The sequence below is a fragment of the Squalius cephalus genome (genome assembly GCF_949319135.1).
Source record: "Squalius cephalus genome assembly, chromosome: 24".
NCBI lineage: Eukaryota > Metazoa > Chordata > Actinopteri > Cypriniformes > Leuciscidae > Squalius > Squalius cephalus.
In genome coordinates this window covers 2,667,540-2,687,809 of record NC_137145.1, presented here as the reverse complement: position 1 = coordinate 2,687,809, position 20,270 = coordinate 2,667,540, and the positions used below count along the sequence as shown (strand labels likewise).

The 20,270-nt window shown below is 37.3% G+C and overlaps 1 protein-coding gene across 11 annotated transcripts in view; it reads right to left on the bottom strand.

The window, feature by feature from the left end:
* The window catches only part of LOC307152273 (3',5'-cyclic-AMP phosphodiesterase 4D-like), a 296,084-nt gene that overhangs the window by 11,296 nt on the left and 264,518 nt on the right, over positions 1 to 20,270 (bottom strand). For 10 of the 11 annotated variants that reach the window (XM_079860768.1, XM_079860771.1, XM_079860772.1 and 7 more), the window contains 6 exons: positions 19,753 to 19,789; positions 18,699 to 18,775; positions 18,498 to 18,547; positions 11,062 to 11,174; positions 287 to 380; positions 20 to 195 (listed from right to left, as the gene is read on the bottom strand). In XM_079860768.1, the coding sequence (XP_079716894.1) occupies positions 20 to 195; positions 287 to 380; positions 11,062 to 11,174; positions 18,498 to 18,547; positions 18,699 to 18,775; positions 19,753 to 19,789 (547 nt within the window). Of the gene's footprint in view, positions 1 to 19; positions 196 to 286; positions 381 to 1,299; positions 1,487 to 11,061; positions 11,175 to 18,497; positions 18,548 to 18,698; positions 18,776 to 19,752; positions 19,790 to 20,270 lie in introns of those variants that run through there. The other variant, XM_079860770.1, reaches the window with a different exon arrangement.

Here is a 20,270-nt window from a genome sequence, read left to right as displayed (position 1 = left end):
CAACACAAGACTCGCTCACCTTGGCTAAGGACTCCTCCGTATCCGTCTTGACCCCGAAGCGAGGGATGTTGGAGTTGGTGAGGCTGGTGCTGTGCATGAGTTTCTTCACTCCACTGATCTGACACATGGTCTTTTTGTTCAACTCCTTCTCCTTCTGCATCTGCGGGGAGGGCATCTCCACATCGTGCTGTTTGTCTAGGAGGAGAACGGACAGGGAAGAGAGAGCGTGAGCGTCCCGAAACTCACGATAACACTGACATTGATGTTTTCGTGATTGACGGTTTACCTAAAAATGTGTTGGAGATGTACTCTGAGACCTGGTTACCAGATCTGCTCATCTCAGAGAGGTGCGTCAACTCCCTGTTCAACATCCGCTTGAACTAGACAGACAAGACAAAACACAGTTTTAATCAGTCACAGTAATGCTTTATGATTAGCTGACACATAGACGATGAAGAAATCAATCAGCTGTAACCTTCTATTCTAATCAGCTTGAAAACAGCCGACCTTTAAATAAAAACCTAGAGATCAGGTACATTTAGGAGACGTGTGAACCTGTAATCCCACCATGAATAAATTATAATAATAATAATCAAACTTTATTTTACATAGCGCCTTTAAAGCAGATTCTCAAGGCACTTTAGGCAATAAAAATACAAAGAGAGAAAAAAAACACAGAAACACAATAATTGAAACCATCAAGAAAAAACAAACCTAAAAAAAATTGTTTTAGGTTGGATTTAAAAATGCTTATTTATCATGAAAATAATTTCATGATGAATACGGAATAGTTATGTTCTTCACAAGGCTGTCTGTGATAATAAATATATGAAAATAATGTTGCAATGCACAAAAAATCTTTTTTTTCCCCTCAGACTCACTCAGTGTCGCACAAATTTGCCATTGCCTAAAAAAAGTCTTACATGACACATGCACTGATTTTCAACAACACAGCATTAACACTGAATATATATGTGTAAAGACATATGTGTTTACACATAAAGAATATATGTGTAAAGACCCGGCTAAAGCCTTCAAAACATCACACAAAAAATCAAAAACTCGTTTTTTTCTCACACCCGTCACACACTGTCCTGTGTGGATCATTGCATAAAATATTAATCTCTGCTAATTTGCATATAATTTACATGTGGCGTACCGCACATTATTTGAATGCATCAGTTCATGACGACACAAAACCCACAACTAAAGAACGACGGTCAATGCAGAGAGGCCAAAATTGATTGTTTAGTTAACGTTTTGCTACTTTAAGTTGCACATCTTTAGGAAAAAGCATACCTTTATATATCCCCATGAGACTGAGCGCAGGTAATTCGCTTCAGGCATCTTCGCTAAAGCTTCAAAACCACACAAAAGCAAGAAACGAAGCCCTCCTAAATCCTTCAGGCAATGTGACGCGAACGCTTCTGGTCTCAGGCTAAGATCTGCATCTCCGGATCAGGTTGAGGTGTGATGGAGGAGTGGAGGCTGGCAGACTCGGCGTGAGAAAGACACTGTGCTGCTCGACACCTTCTAAATTTGGGACTGCGACGTGTATATAATCGAGCCCCTTCTGCTCAGCCAATCACAGCTCAGCACTGAGAGGGAGAGATGGACACTGGTTTCACAGCTCACCTTGTACTTGGTAGAATCGTGTTCAGTCGACTCGTCAGAGGAGGTGTATCTGATCACGTTATCTCTAATAACAAGTATTGATAGATAGAAAGATATAATATGTGACCCTGGATCTCAAAACCAGTCACGAGTCGCACGGGTATATTTGTGGCAATAGCCAACAATACATTGTATGGCTCGAAATTATCGATTTTTCTTTTATGCCAAAAATCATTAGGATATTAAGTAAAGATCATGTTCCATGAAGATATTTTGTACATTTCCAACCGTAAATATATAAAACATGTATTTTTGTGAGTGAATTCTGCACAATCGCCAACATAAATGAACAACTTTAAAGGAGATTTTCTCAATGTTTTGATTTTTTTGCACCCTCAAATTCCAGATTTTCAATAGTTGTATCTCGACCAAATATTGTCCTATCCTAACAAACCATACATTAATGGCAAGCTTATTTATTGACAAAAATGTATCCATGTGACTGGATTTGTGGTCCAGGGTCACATTTGGTCCTTGTAAAACATTTGGCCGTTATTATTGGCACTAAGTAACCAATCAGAAGTGGAAGCTTCAGCAACGTCGAGAGATAATAATCAATTTCTGTTTTGCTTTTTTTATGCAATTTGAGAATTTTTTTTTTTTGGTAAAATTGTATGGTAGTGTTTCAATGATAACTTTACACATTTTATAAAAAAAAAATTAAATTTACATTTTTTTATTTATTTAATATATTTAATTAATACTTTCAAATATATATATATATATATATATATATATATAAATTTATAATTAAGTATTATTTATAATTGAAATAAAATAAATTAATACATTTAACTGGTATAAGTATTAAACTGGACTTAAAAAAAAAAGACATAACAAAATTGTATGGCAGCGTTTCAATCGTAACACTAAAAAATAGAATATGCATATTTAATTATTTTTATTTAATATATTTTATTAGTACTTTTTATAAAAATTTTAATTATAATATGAATAATATTATATTATGAATAATAAATGATTATGAATATCAATTATAATATGAATAATACAAATTATTTAAATAAAATATGTAATTGAAAATAAATAAACAGAATTTTAAAAAAGTATTAAATACACTGGACTTACAAAATATAAATAAAAAAATTGTATGGAAGCGCTTCAATGATAGCACTAAAAAATAAACTATGTACATTTTTATATTTTTTATTTAATATACAGTATATTAAATAAAAAATATAAAAATGTACATAGTTTATTTTTTAATGCTATCATTGAAGCGCTTCCATACAATTTTATTGTAATTAATTAATTTATTGATAATATTTTATCAAAAAAAATAAAAATGAATACATTCATGAATTCAAATAAAATAAAAATAATTGAATATATTCAATTATAATATTATAATTATAATATGAATAATACAAATAATTTAAATATAATATGTTCAATTAAAAATAAAATAAAATATTAAATACACTGGACTTTAAAAAATATACATAATAAAATATATAACACATTTTTAGGATTCATTTCCAGAAAAAAAAAAAAATCATCTCAAATAATAAAATAATTTTAGATAAAATAACTCTCCTTTTATTTATTTGATAAAGCTATATATATATATATATATATATTAGGGCTGTCAAACGATTAATCGCATCTAAAATAAAAGTTCGTTTTTACATAATATATGTGTGTGTATGGAGTATAATTATTTTCTATATATAAATACACACGCATGCATATATATTTAAGAAAAATGTGTTATTTATATATAAAATATTTATATATAATATAAATTATATATAATATAAATATATATACACAGTATATACATGCAAATATTTCTTAAATATATACATGCATGTGTGTGTATTTATATATAGAAAATAATTATACTCCATACACACACATATATTATGTAAAAACAAACTTTTATTTTGGATGCGATTAATCGCGATTAATCGTTTGACAGCCCTAATATATATATATATATATATATATATATATATATATATATTTTTTTTTTTTTTTTTTTTTGATGCAATCATCAACATTTGCCACTGAAATGACCAATCATCAAAAAACTGCCATTACACCAAAGTACAGCCTGGTGTGAGGAAGTAGTTAAACTTCTTTATTAGTGTAAAACAAACTTGCATTAGTGTAAATATTGACCTGCTAATAAACAGGCTCTAGGTAACGTCCACTTCCACTTAAATTCAAAGGCTAATCAGAAGTGTGTCTTTGATGACACTTGCTAAACTGGAGATCTGAAAATAAAACAAACATGTCTGGAACAATACGCCATCATTCATATGGAGATATCGACCCCCGTCCAAGCATGACACGAGGCTTTCATGTGGCCAGGGCTGATGCTCTCATTTGAAAAACAAATGGACAGATCAGATCTTTTATGAAAGCAATAGCCATTGGTGGGATTTGTTTGTGGCTGATTTGAATAATGAACCTGAAGCCTTTACCATTTGGCATTGAGGCTATATTATCAGGAGAAATATGAGTCCGCTGCGGTGGCGTATTACGTCAAAGCATTTCTTTATGCAAAGCAAGATATTATGTGGTTCATCATATACAAGGAAATAAAGCTTGAGAGAATTTCTGTGTATGTCGATTTATCACTGTTGTATAACCAAGAACTCCCTTTAATAATACTTAAATTACATTTAGAGACATTTTAGAGAGTTGCAAGCTTGCAGTCAGAAAATGTTAGATTTTCACTGGTTGCAAATGATCAATAGCTTTTTTTTAATGGATATTGCATAAAACAACGATGGATGGAAACGGCAAGTTTTTAAAAATGTGCATTAAAAACATATGCGCTCAATTGAGATGGATGTATTTTTTTTTAAAGTACAATGGAAACACATTTACCAAATAAATCCCTCGATTCGCAGCAAAAAACTCTTGCCTCAACAGAGTATGTGATTGGATAACTGGACGAATGCATTGCACAGCATCTCAAATGTTGGCTTGATCATTCTGAAATCAGTCTGTCATCAAAATGATTTGGTTTGATTCCCTCCCGGAAGCGTCTCATGTGATTGCATTCACAAACACCAGCATCCGAACGCATGGCTCTCCTGGATTGCAGCAACTTCCATTTTTATTACAGATATTTTGCACCAATTTTGTTCTCTTGAACACATGGTGGTTGAAATGTTTTATGTGATTTTCCAATTTTGCGCATAAGTTAAATTCGCAGCTTTGAATGGAAACATAGCTAGCGATGTCTGATTGGTGACTTTTGAGCCGCTTCTCAAAGAATCTGTCAAATAGGTTCATAAATCAGTTTGAATCAAACTCTTAAGTAATCTGAGCGGGAAGTGTTTGAGTGTTTAAAGCTGCAGTCTGTAGTTTTTCCTCTTTGTCGCCATCTCTGGTCAAAATCTGCAATTGCAGTTATTCACGGAATTATCAGCTTTACGTGGGTTGTGCCTCGGCACGGCACAGCGCGGACGAATCCAATGTTGTGAGGAGAACGTGCGGCTGTCAGTCGCCGCCGGTGTGGATACTTTCATTCGCAATCACAGATTCTACTTTTTGGAAGTATGACCAACGTAAGAATTTTCACTGGAAAATGTCGCCTGAACAAGTAACATCCACTTTTGTTTTGAGCAACTAAGTGGAAAAAAGCATTGCAGTAAATCACGCCGATTAAATCTAACGATCGCTTATCATATCACATCAAACCGTGCAAATTAACCTTTATTCTCAAATTGTTAATGTTAACAACATTTACATTTAAAGCCCTTCCGATATTATCCTTGTTTTCTGCTCGGTTGCAGTCTCTTTTATTCTGTAGCCGCTCCGAAGTCCGAAGTCTTTGGCATTTTACAGAGGGTGAATCTCCAGTTGGTGATTGTCGTTTGAACCTTTCTGGATCCGCCATCAAATTGATATGTTTAAAGCGTAACTCTCGCCAAAATGCAACCGAGGGTCTTTTTGTGAATCTACCTGAGGCAAACTTTCATTTAAAAGCATAATTATAATGGAAACGCCACTTTTAAGATTGACCGTATTTTAATTTTCGGTCAAATTGCCTTTTGAATGGGAGTGCATGGGACACGACTATGATAGCATCAAAATGGCTATTTTTAAAACACTAAGAAGGCTCGACACAACATGAAACTGTGCTGGAAGTATCACCAGGGGCTCTACACATGAACTCCAGCATTGAGAACATTGTGTGTGTACACAGAGTTTACTAAAAAGAAAGATTTTGAACAACTCACTGTAGCGCCGGCATTTTGACAGTCAAAAATAGTCGATCTCCGAATGCACCGTAACAGGGAGGAGAGTAAAGATGGAAAGCTCCTAAAGCTTAGTTCCATATAAATTCACGGATAATTTGTTGTTTTGTCGTTAGTGAAAATCAATATTGACCTTGTATTTGAAAAAGGATCCTCATATAAGAAGCGATACTAAAATTCAGAGTCAGTTCATTCGCATTCGGAGATCGACTATTTTTGACTGACAAAATGCCGGCGGACACAGAGACAGTGAGTTGTTCAAAATCTTTATTTTTGGTAAACAAAGTTTTTTTTTTTTTTCCATTCTAATTATGCTTTTAAATGAAAGTTTGCCTCGGGTAGATTAACAAAAAGACCCTAGGTTGCATTTTGGCGAGAGTTACGCTTTAACTATATCAAGTGCTGTGAGAAAAGGCTATAAATCTCCAGCATCCTCACACTCATAGCCGACTAGCCGAGACTCTTCTTTATGTGGACAGATGTGACGTGATGACGCAAACACATGCTCGAATTTCCCGCGGGAATCCACCAGAACCACTGGAGTTAAAAACATTATTACAAGCTTACCGTTCTGAATCGAGCTACGGCAAGCAGAGAGTTCTGAACACTGGCTGGTTATGTACTGTACTTGCTCAAAAATTAATTTTGGATAATTTTTAACCCAAAAAAGTTACGGACTGCAGCTTTAATATTATATAGAAACTATTTTAGGGGTTGGATTTCCAGCAAAAATAATTTTTTTGAAACTGTACATTTTTGTCGCCCACCACTAGAGTGAGTGATATGATTGAACCACAAAAACTGCAGGTGAAACAGGATCCTGTAAGAAACACTGCCATACAGGACAGCAGATTATGATTATGATTGATTATAGACTGGAGGGAGTGTGGTCGAGTCTGGCTGCAGGTCAAGGCCGGTGTCATGCCGAACCTCGGCCCACACCCCAAAATCTGCCGGGAGCTCTTTATGCTCATCATCAGAAAGGCAATGCTATTTCTGGAGATCTAATTATCGCCACGTCAAGTTTTATTGAGAACATGCACACTCATAATAACACATAATTCCAAACAGATTTGACGGATGCTAATTGAATCCTGGAACTAGATGAAGTAACATCTTAAGTGCACAAATCCCAAATCTGATGAACTGCTGCATGTTGGATTTTAGGTCACAACGACATATTATATGTGTGTATTGCTCATGTAAAGCCGTAATGCCATGCAAGATGTAAATTATATTCCCTCTTTAGTGAGGAAGCAGACCTCTGTGTGGTTTTCTGTGAAGTGAATTCTGGCTGGATCAGGGCTTGATTAAAGCCATCGGCGAACTCTTTGAGTATCGCTCAACGTTTCGTGCTTTGCGGTCGCCGCTTCAGAGAGGACCAATGGGACGCCAGAGGCTTTACCACAGCGCGTGCAGGATCCAAATCATTCAAGAAACCCACTGGCCACAGATACCCCCTCATCCCCTACGCCAAACCCCCCTCTTCAACCCACACGTCTCATTTTCCTCCTGTCTGTCTTCTTTCGGGTCTCTGCACCCCTGGCACTGGCGTTTGAAGAGGATTCACGGAAGGGAAGTTGCTAACTCCAGATTTGCTGTAATGGGAAGTCTTTAACTTAGTAGAAAGATAGATAGATATTGGCGACACCAATTTTTATTTGCATTTGGCACTCGGCGAGTGTTATCAGGGTTTCTGCAGGTTTCAGTAAGTCAAATTTAAGACCTTTTTAAGACATTTTAAGACCATAAAGATTGAAATTTAAGACCTACACGACGCATTATCCAAGTTAGATAGATAGTTACAGTACCTTGGGATCATTAGAGTATCTATCTATCTTTCTATCTATCCAGGATTATCTGATGTGTGTGTGTGAGAGAGAGGGAGAGGTAGATATTTTTTAATAGAAAATTGTACTTTTGCATATTATACTGTAAAAACACAATTATTGTTGATTTTAGTTAATCATCATAGTTGATCATAACTAGAGAGGAAATGATGAGATGATTAAAGTGACCAAAATTATCACGGTTATCACAGAATCCTGTTCAAAAAGTACTAAAACTACAGAATGAAGTCAATTCAACAAGTTTTATGTCGAAAAAAAAGCAAATAACAAATTGATTAGCATCAATATGCACATTTTGTTTACGTAAACATTAAAATACCATTAAAAATGATGGCCAGATTTTAAGAGAGTGTCTTGCAACATGTTATCTACTAACATGTACAAGTTCAAATAAAGTTTTGACAAAAAAAGGTTTTATATAAAGATAAACCTCATATTTCAGCCTTTAAACAATTTTTTATAAAAAGAATGAGTCAAAAAATATAAATTACTGACATTTACACATTAGCTTATATTTATTAGTAGTGTTTGGGTGCACCCCCATCCTTCATGGTGACTGAGCTTTCAGTGTTGTTATGGAAAGGGGTGATTGGTTGGTTCCTGTCACATGACCTGCGGTGCATTTGCGGCATTCTGAAAAGTTTAGATTTTTTTCATCTCGTTGCGCCTGGTAAAAAAATTAGCGCGTCACTTCAATTATGAGCGCGCTTGCCGCGTGCCTACATTTGAACAAACTTGAGCGCGCAAAAGACGCGATATGATATTCTAAACATGAATGTGAACTACAGTTGTCAAAAAGTACTGACTTCGGTACCAAGTCGGCACTGAAATTTAAAAATGTGACGATACCAGCATTTCCCTCCAGCGTTTTGAACGGATTCTTGAACACCTCTGATTGGCCATTGTGTTGACGTGCTCAACATATATGTCTTATATTAGGGGTTTGTTTAAATCTATAAAATCCTCTAAACTTGAGCCATAGTCATGGGATTATGGGATTAGTCAGTTGATGTTGGATTGTTTTCATAGTCCATAGAGATGAGTCTGATTCCTAATATCGCTAAATAAACACTGCCAGTACTTTCACTAGAATCATTGGATGTTTAAAGACACAATATATGTTATGCAATAAGGTACTTCTAAGCAACCAGAGATCAGATAACACACTTGAATTTGCATTCGCCGTGCGAGTTCATTTCTGAGCAATGGCTTTATTTGCATCTCTTCGCATCGGATTATGATGATCAAGTGCGTGAGGCATTCTGCATTACACAACCCAGCTCTCGTTTATAAGGCCTCTCAGTCTTATGGTTTGTTTTTTGAATGAACTGAGCATGCTCAGGAATCACCGGCATAGGCCTGCCACGCTGCATACTGATGAACAGAATACCTACAGTACACACACAGCAACAACATGCCCGCCCTGTCACAGCGCAGACAGACAGGCTTGTGCAGGATCCCACATGCTTGCAGTCGCCATGGCAACGCAGACAAATTGAGCCCTGCAGTGTGTGTGGAGAGGCAGCGCAGACGATACACACACGCACCACATTCGGCACAAAGACACCCATCCGAAAGGTTAATGAGGTCCGCTAGCAAACATCTCAGCATCTTAGGGTAGCTCTGAACACACTTATTATGGCCTGCGATGTTAAAGCACATGTTGTATGCTCATGAATAAGGGGACACTGATGTAGCATGCGTCTGGTAGTGCATATCGTAGCCTGTGTATGAACGTTAAACACTCGCAACGCTATGATGTCATGCCCGGGCTAGTTTAGACATGCAGCGTCTCGGCAGCGAGCTTTGTGACACTGTAGGCAAACACACGTTACATACATCTAATGATATACAGCTTTGTTTGATTGGTGTAAAATAATTTATATATATATATATATATATCACACACACATAATATAAACACCACTAACAATATATATTTATCTAACATTATTATCTACCTATATGTGTGTGCGTGTACACCTATATATATCTATCTTGCATAAAGATGGTATATATTAAATATTTGTTTTATGGCATCTTCTTATGAAAGAAGGCCGGGATCATTGATACCGATACTGATGTCTCTATTTAGCCATTAATAATAACCACTCAACATCACAGTATAATTGAAAGCTATCATTTAATAGGCATTAAAAAATATAACTACTTTTAATTTAAGCGATCTTAAAACAATCTTCACATAAACCCATTATAATAAATGTCACATTCAGCGGTGCCTTTCATATATCAGGACTCAACGCTAAGGGTTCTTCTACTGGTCCTGTCAGGATGGTTCAGATTTGTTTTGGTTGTTTTTGACCTATGTAACCTTGTTAACAGCGCTGTCAGATTCTCAGGTAGATCTAACAGGTAAATAGACAAATAGAAATGTAATTATCAAACACTGCATAGTATAAATTATAAGTTGAATTAATCCTTACTAAAGCTACAAAAGTTATTCAGTCAAGAGCAGTGAGAGATGTCTTTGTCAGAGATTTTCTCTTTGTCAAAACATTCTAGCAATCACATAGCAACACCCTGGCAACAATCCACAACACCCTAGCCTCAAATCAGGCAAAAACCTTTCTTTAGAAAATCACACAAAAAAAAAATCTAGTTTGTGGAAAGACTTTTTTATTCAATGCACCAAAGTCCAGCAGCAGGCAGTCGACCTTTACATGACAGCAAACATTATATCACCTAATTCCAATGTGCAATATAATTCATGACCTTCAGTACCCCTCCTCACAGACCTGCTCCAAACACATACATCAAAACACATATTTCTCTAAACAGGGAAGCTTTGGTGGAGAAGGCAGTACTGTGCCACATTAGTCGTCAGCAATGCTAAACATGATCCCCAGCAATCTGACCTCCCTCCCACAACAATAGACCCAATGACAATGATGCTTCAGTCTGGATAAAGGTCTAAACTGACGACTCCAGCATGGGAACACGCACACATCCACGCATGCATAAACAGAAACCAGTGTCAGTCGTTTATACTCACACAGTGGAGAATTGCATTGAATGATGGTCAGGATACGTGATGGACAATCCTTGCACGTACATGACTTGTGTGTGTATCTCCCTGAAATTGCACCCCCCCAGGGGCAGCCATCTTGGCTCTACGCTACCTGATAACGTCTCTCATCTGTGAGCCAACAGCCCTGCCAAAATCACACCAATTACCTGAGTTCCCCTGGGCGTCAGTAATGACATTAACTCAAGGGAAGCCCTTCTTTCTTAGGTGTGTAAATGCCATGTGTTAGGTGGTAAGTTTAAGCGTGACTCACCTTGTTGGAGGCCATCTCGCTGACGGAGTGTCGGGTCTGCAGGGTCTCCAGCTGGTCCAGGCACCAGTCCAGCTCCTCCAGGGTCTCGGTGGCCAGTTTCTGGTAGGCCTCCTCTGGAGGGAGACAGGGAAGGGGGTGATCAGTTTTGAGGCGTTTGACCGGGCTAGCCGAGGCTTCCCGAACATCGTCCACATCGTAGACAGCCATGCTGGGATGTCCACATGGGTGACTCTTCATGCTGTGCTGAAAAGATCAGGGATAGCGGATCAAATGCGAGATGCTCCTTGCCCTCTATTAACTCCTGATCCGGTCGAAACAATAAAACCGAGTCACAGCGCTGTCAGTCCAGCTGTGAAGGGCTCCTGGTGTATCGCGCACCAGAGCCCCATGCTCCTAGAAAACAAAACACACATATACAAGCACGGAGAATCCCGACGTAATCCGCTTCTAATGATTCCTATCGACCCGCCGTGATAATTTCACATCCACGCGCTGGTTTATAATCAGTCTCCTCCACAGGTCCATGAACTTCAGATGTCTTTTAGCTGACGTTCTGTCTCACATCAACAAAAGAGAGAAAATGCAAAGGATCCCCCTTTCAGCACCTCCCACCGGCTTTCAAAGCCCCCCTAGTCAGAGATCCAGACTCTTATGTGAAGCAACGGGCGTTCCTGGAGAGCGAGTCGTAAAAAAAAAAAAAGGAAAAAAAAAGAGCTTGCACAAGCGACACAGTGAGAGCGCAACACCTCAGCTACACAGACATGACATAGGAGGCATTGCTTTACACAAACATGAGCGGCTTCCTGTGAAACCACAAACCTACAGAGCTGGAGAGCACGACGCAGAGAGAGACGCAAGATGTGGACCGGAGCGCCGGAGCCGGAGCATCCCTGCAGACTCACTGCTGTCAGCAAAAAAGAGCTGGATCTCTGTTACAAATGTATTAAAAATGCATGCAGCAAGAGGTTAGGGTTAGGCTCAGGACTAGAGTTTCACAACATCTGAAAGCAAGATCAAATTAACCACAACACGTGTCAGTATACTGTATATAAAATGTCTATTGATGTACTGTATAATGTTTAATTTCAATTTACGTATGCAGCATGGACAGTGCCGTAAAGTTTGGAAACATTCATATTTTTATTAAGAAGAAAGAGAAAGAAGTCTCTTATGCTCATCGAGGCTGTATTTATTTGATCAAAAATACAGAAAAAACTGTAATATTGTGAAATATTATTACAATTTAAAATAATGGTTTTCTATTTTAATATACTTTAAAAGTGTAATTTATTCCTGTGATCAAAGCTGAATTTTCAGCATCATTACTCCAGTCTTCAGTGTCACATGATCCTTCAGAAATCACTCTAGCCTATCACGAACCAATTACAGTAGATGAGGTAAACAATAGAAAAATGTCAAATTAAAAAAAGATTTATAAATACGTGATCATATCTAGTTATTTTTGGGTTGTAAAAATGATCTATATCAGTCTGATAAGGCTGAACACATTTTAAACTAATATTCTTGCATCTCTTTTTAAATTATGTTTCAAAAGTTTCAAATTTTTTATGCTTTTTACATTTTTTCTACAGCAAATTTTGCTCATTTTCACTATCAAGCCTCATTTCACTAACGAAGCATGTGATTTCAAACCTGTATATTTGCTCAAAATTAACAATATTGGTCATTATATCAGTTGTCGTCTAAAACAATCATTCTCAGTGATCAGAATTGGCCAAAAGTGCCCTAAGAGAAATAGTAGATAGCATGAACACACAAGCAAGTCTCTAAAGCAAAAGCAGAGCTGAACAAACGGGGTAAATGTGCAGCAAACACCCACATCCACAGGAGAGCGATTAGCATCAGACTGGGAGAGGTCGCTTTACTCGTGATAGACAGATTGCTTGAGATAGCAACTGCTCTTTCATGTCCCAGAATGCTCCTGGGAGGTTGTTTACTTCAGCTGTACTCCATTCCAGCGCAGACAAGCTGACATTCACTGTGATGCTTAAAGATTACGTGACAGTCAATCTGCGCAGATTACGACTGAAAATTAATCCTCGTTATGGGACTGATGCAGTCGCCGATCCGTTCAGGGCCACATTTCATTTTTTTCTCTCATAATCCTGGATTATGTCAGGGCTTTGCAGTTGTGACTAGTGCGTTTAAAACCTGAACCTGCGTCACAGGACGCGCATGTGTTCATACCGCACCGGTGATAAACAATAACCCGTACTGTGCGTGTATTGAGTTACACAGGGCCGTGCTGAAGTTACAAGACCATCTTTCATCAAAACAAGCGTGCTTACGCGTGACACAATCACACCGCACACTTCAGCGGTCACAGGATCTTGCTGCTATTGTTACAGGGCAACCTTTAGAGAAACACACTGAGTGAATCTGACATGCAGCTCTGCATAGCGTTCGCCCAACCTCACGCACGGGTCAGAAACATCGTAACTCAAGGGTCTACGGGGGAAACGCAGCAGGGTGACGCACTAGCCCCACACAGAAAGAAAAAATGCAACAAAAAAAAGGAGAAAATGCATAGATGAAAGGTTTAAAAAGGGAAAATCACTTCATGTGTGGCATTCAACCCCCCCATATCTTTAGCCCTCTTCTCAAACGTCTGTTCAATCACTCTGAGGAGAATTCAAGAGCAGGGGTCCACTGTCCTTGCTGACAACATCTCCTCTGACGTCAATGGCATTCTTCTTGTGTTCAGTGCGACACCAGAGGCCGGCCCCTCAGAAGCTGCTGGGACTGAGCGCACGCTAAACTGTGGAGTGGACTCGCAACACACTGCACTGAACACTAGACAGCAAATACCAAATGCTAAGCGGTCACAATAAAGGAATTCAGGGACGTCAAAAGATTTTTTTTTTTTTTACCCAAAATCAAAAGGAAAAATATGCTAAATCTATGCATTTCTTTTCCAGCCTGTTGCAAATATTCTGAATCCTACTTTAACGTGATATATATATGGCCAAACGTGATGTCTGGAGGAGATTTTTCTATTTTATGACCCTACAAGTTTGATTAAACTATCAAAATATGAGGGAAATATTTTATATCTTTTAAATATGAGGGAAGAACAAAACACTAAACTTGGTTAAGGTATTTATCTGACAAAATGACTTGGCAGAAAAGGGAAAGCAAAAGCTTCAGGTTTTATTTTACTATGCAAAAAAAAAATAAAAGAAAAGAAAAATGCATAGAAAAACTATTCATTGAAAACAATTTAAAAAGCATTTATTGACTACAAAATAATGAGTTCTTGTTTTTGCATGTGTTCATAATTTCTTTGTATGACATTCTGGCCAAAAATTATGTCGGCACAATTTGTCATGTTTCATTGCGTTATAGTCACTATTAAAACAATGGACTCTAAGCAAAACTATGCAATATGCTTAAAAAATCTATAACACATTTTTAATGGTATTTGAATAAAGCATGAAGATGTCAATTTTCTAACCTGGACATCACTTATATATTTATACTATTGGCTACTATTTGTTGCACTATTTCAAATAAATGGTTCTTTTGAACTAGAATCCTGAAAAATATGTATCATGGTTTCCACAAAAATATGAAGCAGCACAACTGTGTTCAACATTGATAATAATCATAAATGTTTCTTGAGCAGCAAATTATCATATTAGATCATGTGACACTGAAGACTGGAGTAATGACGCTGATTATATATTGAAGGGCAGTAATAGTAAAAAATAAATAATAAAAAAATTGAATGGACCTAAAATAGGCTCTATTTAAATATGAAATATATCTTGGGACCTTGGAGTAAACTGCATGTAAACACCAGGTAAACCCACATTGCTGATGTTTAATGTCTTGTGCTGCTAATCACTGTGGTAAAGGACTGACCCATATGAGCTCCTCAAACACCACACAAACAGGTCAGAGATGTGTGAAGCTCTTCAGATAAATCACCCAGAGCCACCAGCTGCCGAACGGCTTCTGAGAAACCCTTAATGTCAGCCGTCAGTGGGTCAGCATTCTTCAAATACACAAGACCTCTCCAGTAATAGTGAGAGAGCAGGCGTGGGAAACAGAAGCCGAGGCTGACGCAAACACCTTCAGATCACCTAGATGAGCGGCGCCAGGGCTGAAACTAGGGCATTCTCTGAGTCCTTCTGTCTTCCTCAGACCATGTTTATGCCATCACCACTGTCAGATCATTAGAAGGGGCGGAGCCTCTTGGTTTTATATATACACTTTCCAACCCAAATCCTGGGTTGAGCCTTTTGGGTCAATTTTTTCAGTGTTTGGGTAGTTTTTGAGTAACCCAGATCTTGGGTCAGCCGTAACAACCCATGGGTTGAGTTATTTACTGCGGGGGGTTTTTGCGACCTCTTCAGGATAGAGAAGCGCAGCTCTGTCAAATCGGCGCATGTCTGCTGTAAAATACAGATTTGCGCACATTTTATTTTATCTATAATTTCGTTATTGTTCTGTACATCATTTAATCTTATGCAAAGCAACATACAGGGGCGCATCTAACATTTTATGATTTTATTCAAAAAAAGATACAGAATATAAATAATTAGATATGTTCTCAGAACAGTACACTGATTGTTTCTGGACAGGTTCTGGAATCAGTCACAGCATATGTTGGGCTACGAGTGAACCGCTGAACACGACACGAGCGTTACGGTGGAAACAGGAATACAGACTCGTCCATTACACTTGTTTTAATTTTTACTTCTAATATTTGTTAAATGAGCTTAAATGTATGCAATATGTATTCATAAAATATGAAATAAAGGCATTATCATGCAAACCAGTGGTTGTGTGTTTAATTAGAGGATTTAAGTTGTATGTATGAAGTAAAAAAGAAAAAAAGAAGTTAGTATTATAGTGAAAATGAATCAAACCATTATCCTGGGTTAAATAAACAACCCAATTTGCTGGGTAAAATTAACCCAACATGTGTTCTGTCCTATATTAACCCAGCCCTTGGGTTGCCCAGTGTTTTTGTAGAGTGTAGAAGCAGCCAATCAGGTGCCACTGATGAAAGGGCTTCACTTTCTCCTTTCTCAAACGCAGATGTGAGTTGTGTATGTTTACGAGCGTCTCCATATCAGGCTTTGTGGACGAGTGATGGGGAGCATCTTGATTGACGGACTCGTCTTGCTCCGGCACGTGTGTTCCGGCACTGAAAGCACGTCTCTGGCCGAGCGTGAAAGCGAGATGGCGTGTTTATGCGAGTATCGTGTCAGTTTGATGGGCTGCCAGCTGCGCCATGTCTATTAATATCAGCTTTGACCCGGGTGAAAGATTCGCCAATGTCAGAGCAGGTTATGTTTACTTCTTCACAAAGATCAGACCTACACTACTGGTCAAATGTTTGTAATAATGAAGGTTTTTATGTTTTTGTAAGTCTCTTCCGCTCACCAAGGCTGCGTTTATTTGATACAAAAAAAATACAGTAAAAACTGTGAAATATTATTACAATTTGAAATAACACTTTTCTATGTGAATATATAGTAACGTGTAATTTATTCCTGTGATCAAAGCTGTATTTTCAACATCATTACTCCAGTCTTCAGTGTCACATGATCCTTCAGAAATCACTCTAATATGAGGATTTGGTGTTTATTTATATTTCTTGCTCAATTATTAATAATGGTTCTTATTATTACCATCAATTTTGATATTTCTTGATATTCTTGAGGAAACTATAATACATATTTTCAGGCTTTTTTGCTCAATAGAGTTCAAAAGAACAGCATTTGCTTCTAATAGAATTATCTTTACTGTCACTTTTGATCAATTTAGCACATCCTTACTGAATAAATATATTAATTCCTTACATTTACCCCAAACTTTTGAACGATAGTGTATCACGGTTTCCACAAAAATATAAAGCAGCATAACTGTTCTCAACACTGATAATAAATGTTTCTTGAGCAGCAAAACAACATATTAGAATTAATATTAAAATATATCCAATCCAGTTGTAATAACATTTCACAATATTACTGTTTTTACTGTATTTTATCAGTCACTTCTTTATAAAAACTTAATTATTACAAACTTTTGACCAGTATGTGCTTGATATGCATCTAATTTGAAAACTATTGGTATTTAATAGAGAGTTGATCCTCCATAACAGCAATCTAGGAAAGCTTTTCACTAGATGTCCATGTTTTCTACAATAATGTAGAAATATGTATTGCTTACAGCAGAATGGAAGGAGGTTTGTCGCTCCCTAGAGGTTCACGGCTGCTATGACAGGTTTGATCAAGAGAGCTGAATCCAACACAACCAACAGGACAGAATCAAAGCAAACCAGACTTTAAGTCTCCTTAGAAAAACACCCCAGAGATCTCAAACTCTGCTCAAACACCAAAGTCAGATATTTCAATATGAAATGCTCAATATTGATAAATCACAAGAGAGAACAGGAGAACACAGTGAATTGGTTTAAAAGTTTAAAATCAAAGTTAATTTTTACTTAAAGGGTCATGAAACCCTAAGCTAGGGTGTTGAACATCATAGAAGACAATGTTACCATTCATTTGTTTTAATTTATTGAAGAAAACTAGTTAAATAAAGTAAAATTTGTGTGCCAGAATTACAAGATGTGACGTTTTCTTGTACTATAGTACATCGATGACTCATAGTTATTAATGAGACTGCATGTCGTTATCCAAAGAGAAGATACCCCGCGTAATTATTCACGACAGCACGCGCTGATTTCCTATGACAGGCGCTTCAAACAGTGAGATGATCGCACACAGTAAGTGAGAGATACGGTAATGGGTCAAAAACGAGTGTTTGTTTTGCTTTGCAAGAGTTTCTCTTCAATAGATCCTGAGTCTTCAACACAAACGCCATTCATCCACACTTTGAGTGTAACCGGTCTTTACGGCCCTTTAACCGATCAAACTGCATATATACCCCTGGTTTCACAGACAGGGCTTAAGACTAGTCCTAGACTAAAATGTAAGTCTGAGCTGTTTCCACTGAAATAAACTTGCACTGACTGATCTTAAAAATATATCAGTGCCTTTTTAGTTTTAAGATGCACATCGGTAATGTTTTTTTCTAAGCATGTTTATAAAAATTACTTAAATGTCCTAATTGATCTATGGTCTAATCCTGGCTTAGTCTAAGCCCTGTCTGTGAAACCGGGCCATACTGTAGCAAAATAAGCCTCAAAAGTGATTAAAGATACAAAAGTGTGTTGATATATGTTTAAGTACAAATGCAAATGGCTGTGCATTTATTTGTGCATTAACTGATTGCTCTCACAGGATATGCACAGTATGTATTAGTGTAATTTACGATAAACCTTGTATAATATGTGTATATTGTGAAGTAAAACAGTTTTCGGGTCTCTCACGACTGAAACGGGGTTTCATGACCCTTTAAATTCCTGGAATAATATGAAAACCAATGGGAAATCTCACCTGTGAAGGAGGCCTTTGTGAGAGGAGGCTGATTACACATGGGGGATCGCCTGTGAAAATTGAGGAAAAAAGCAGAAAGCATTATATATAACTAAACATTTGATTCTTGCAGTCGAAGTACCAGGTGATTTGTTCTCCTCTGCTCTCGCTGCATGTCAACAACGCTCCGTGACACTTGTAAAACTGTGTAACTGCACTCACTTGTTGGACGCTCGATCTTGCTGAAGGTTGGTTAACGCTGCAAAGTTATTCCGTACCGTCCTCAAACTAGCCAGCACCTTCAAGAGCAGAGCAAAACACAAGACGTCATTTAGGTTTTGTTTTATCCATCGCAGTTCACCTTGTACAGAATAACACAGTCAGGAAAATGTGAGTATTCACAGTTAAAGGAATTTAAAGGAAGTAGAGCTTCCTTTAAATTCTGAGGCTTTACCCACATATAAGGTTGAAATACTGTCAAAAAGTGTTTTTAATAGGGACGCACGATATATCGGCCACTATATCAGTATCGGCTGATATATATTCATTTTTAATGTTATCGTTATCGGCCGGATAAGAAAATTTGGCTGATGCATTAAAGCCAATAAATAATGAATTATTTCCTTCAGATGAGACACTGTTCAACATGATGATTCTGAATTGCTTTAAATATGATTGGAATCACTTCAAAAAAGGAAAATACAGTTCAGTGCAACATGTCTGTCATATCGGCTACATAAAATTATAATGAGAACATCATAATTGTGTGCTTGGGTCATGGCTTTTACTGGTAAGATTCTCAAAAAGTATATACAATTTTTTATTTATCGGCCAATATATCGGTTATCGGCTTTCAAATATAAAGAATTATCGGTTATCGGTATCGGCCAAAATGTTTTATATTGATGCATCCCTAGTTTTTAATGTTAAATAGTGTGTAAAGTCAACATGATACACATTCCCTGTCATTTTGTGAAGCATTCACTTGTGCATGTTATTCCAAAAATACATTTTCATAATCATTTATTAAAAAGAAATATCTGTAATGATTCTCTTCGTCACTGTTATTTTCCAACCACTTTTTATAATCCAATCAGCCTCTAATGGATAAAGGTCCCGTCCTACAGTGTTTCACGTTGAATATCCTGCGATTTGTCAAATTACGGAAGTAAAACGGGTTGCAAAACAGCGTCATGTTGACTTTAACACTGCAGAAGGGCCTGATAGTCGCTGGATGAGATGTATCCCAGAGTTCACTGCTTCCTGGGTCACTGACCTGTGCAAACGGCGTAACGATGAGGTCATCTCCATGACTGCAAGAGAACGGACAAAGTCAGAACATCAGGACAAACACACACACCTCAATTACAAAGCCAAAGAAAACCATGACTCTCTTAACGCGTCATACGCATGTTTATAATGTTGCATGCATTTGTCATGACAAACGAACCATATCCTCATTTAAAGTGCAGATTTTTCCAAAGAAATGCATGATATTCTTGCGTTTAGTCCTTCAGGAGGAATGAGATATGGTTTGTCTGTGTGACAATAGACAACAAGGCAGGGACACGCTTGCATTAATGCTTTCAATGCTAGTGAATGTTCACTACCAGTGTGTGGATGACCTACAACTCCTTCACATCTCACTGTGAGACTTCAGTTAACATCACACATGCTGCTCGTGTCTAACTGTGTACAAGAGGTTTTCACACCAAACGTCACTTGAAAAGTGTCATTTCTGCGGAATTATATGTAAATTGCATGGAACTTTGATGATGCAACATTAGTGATGAT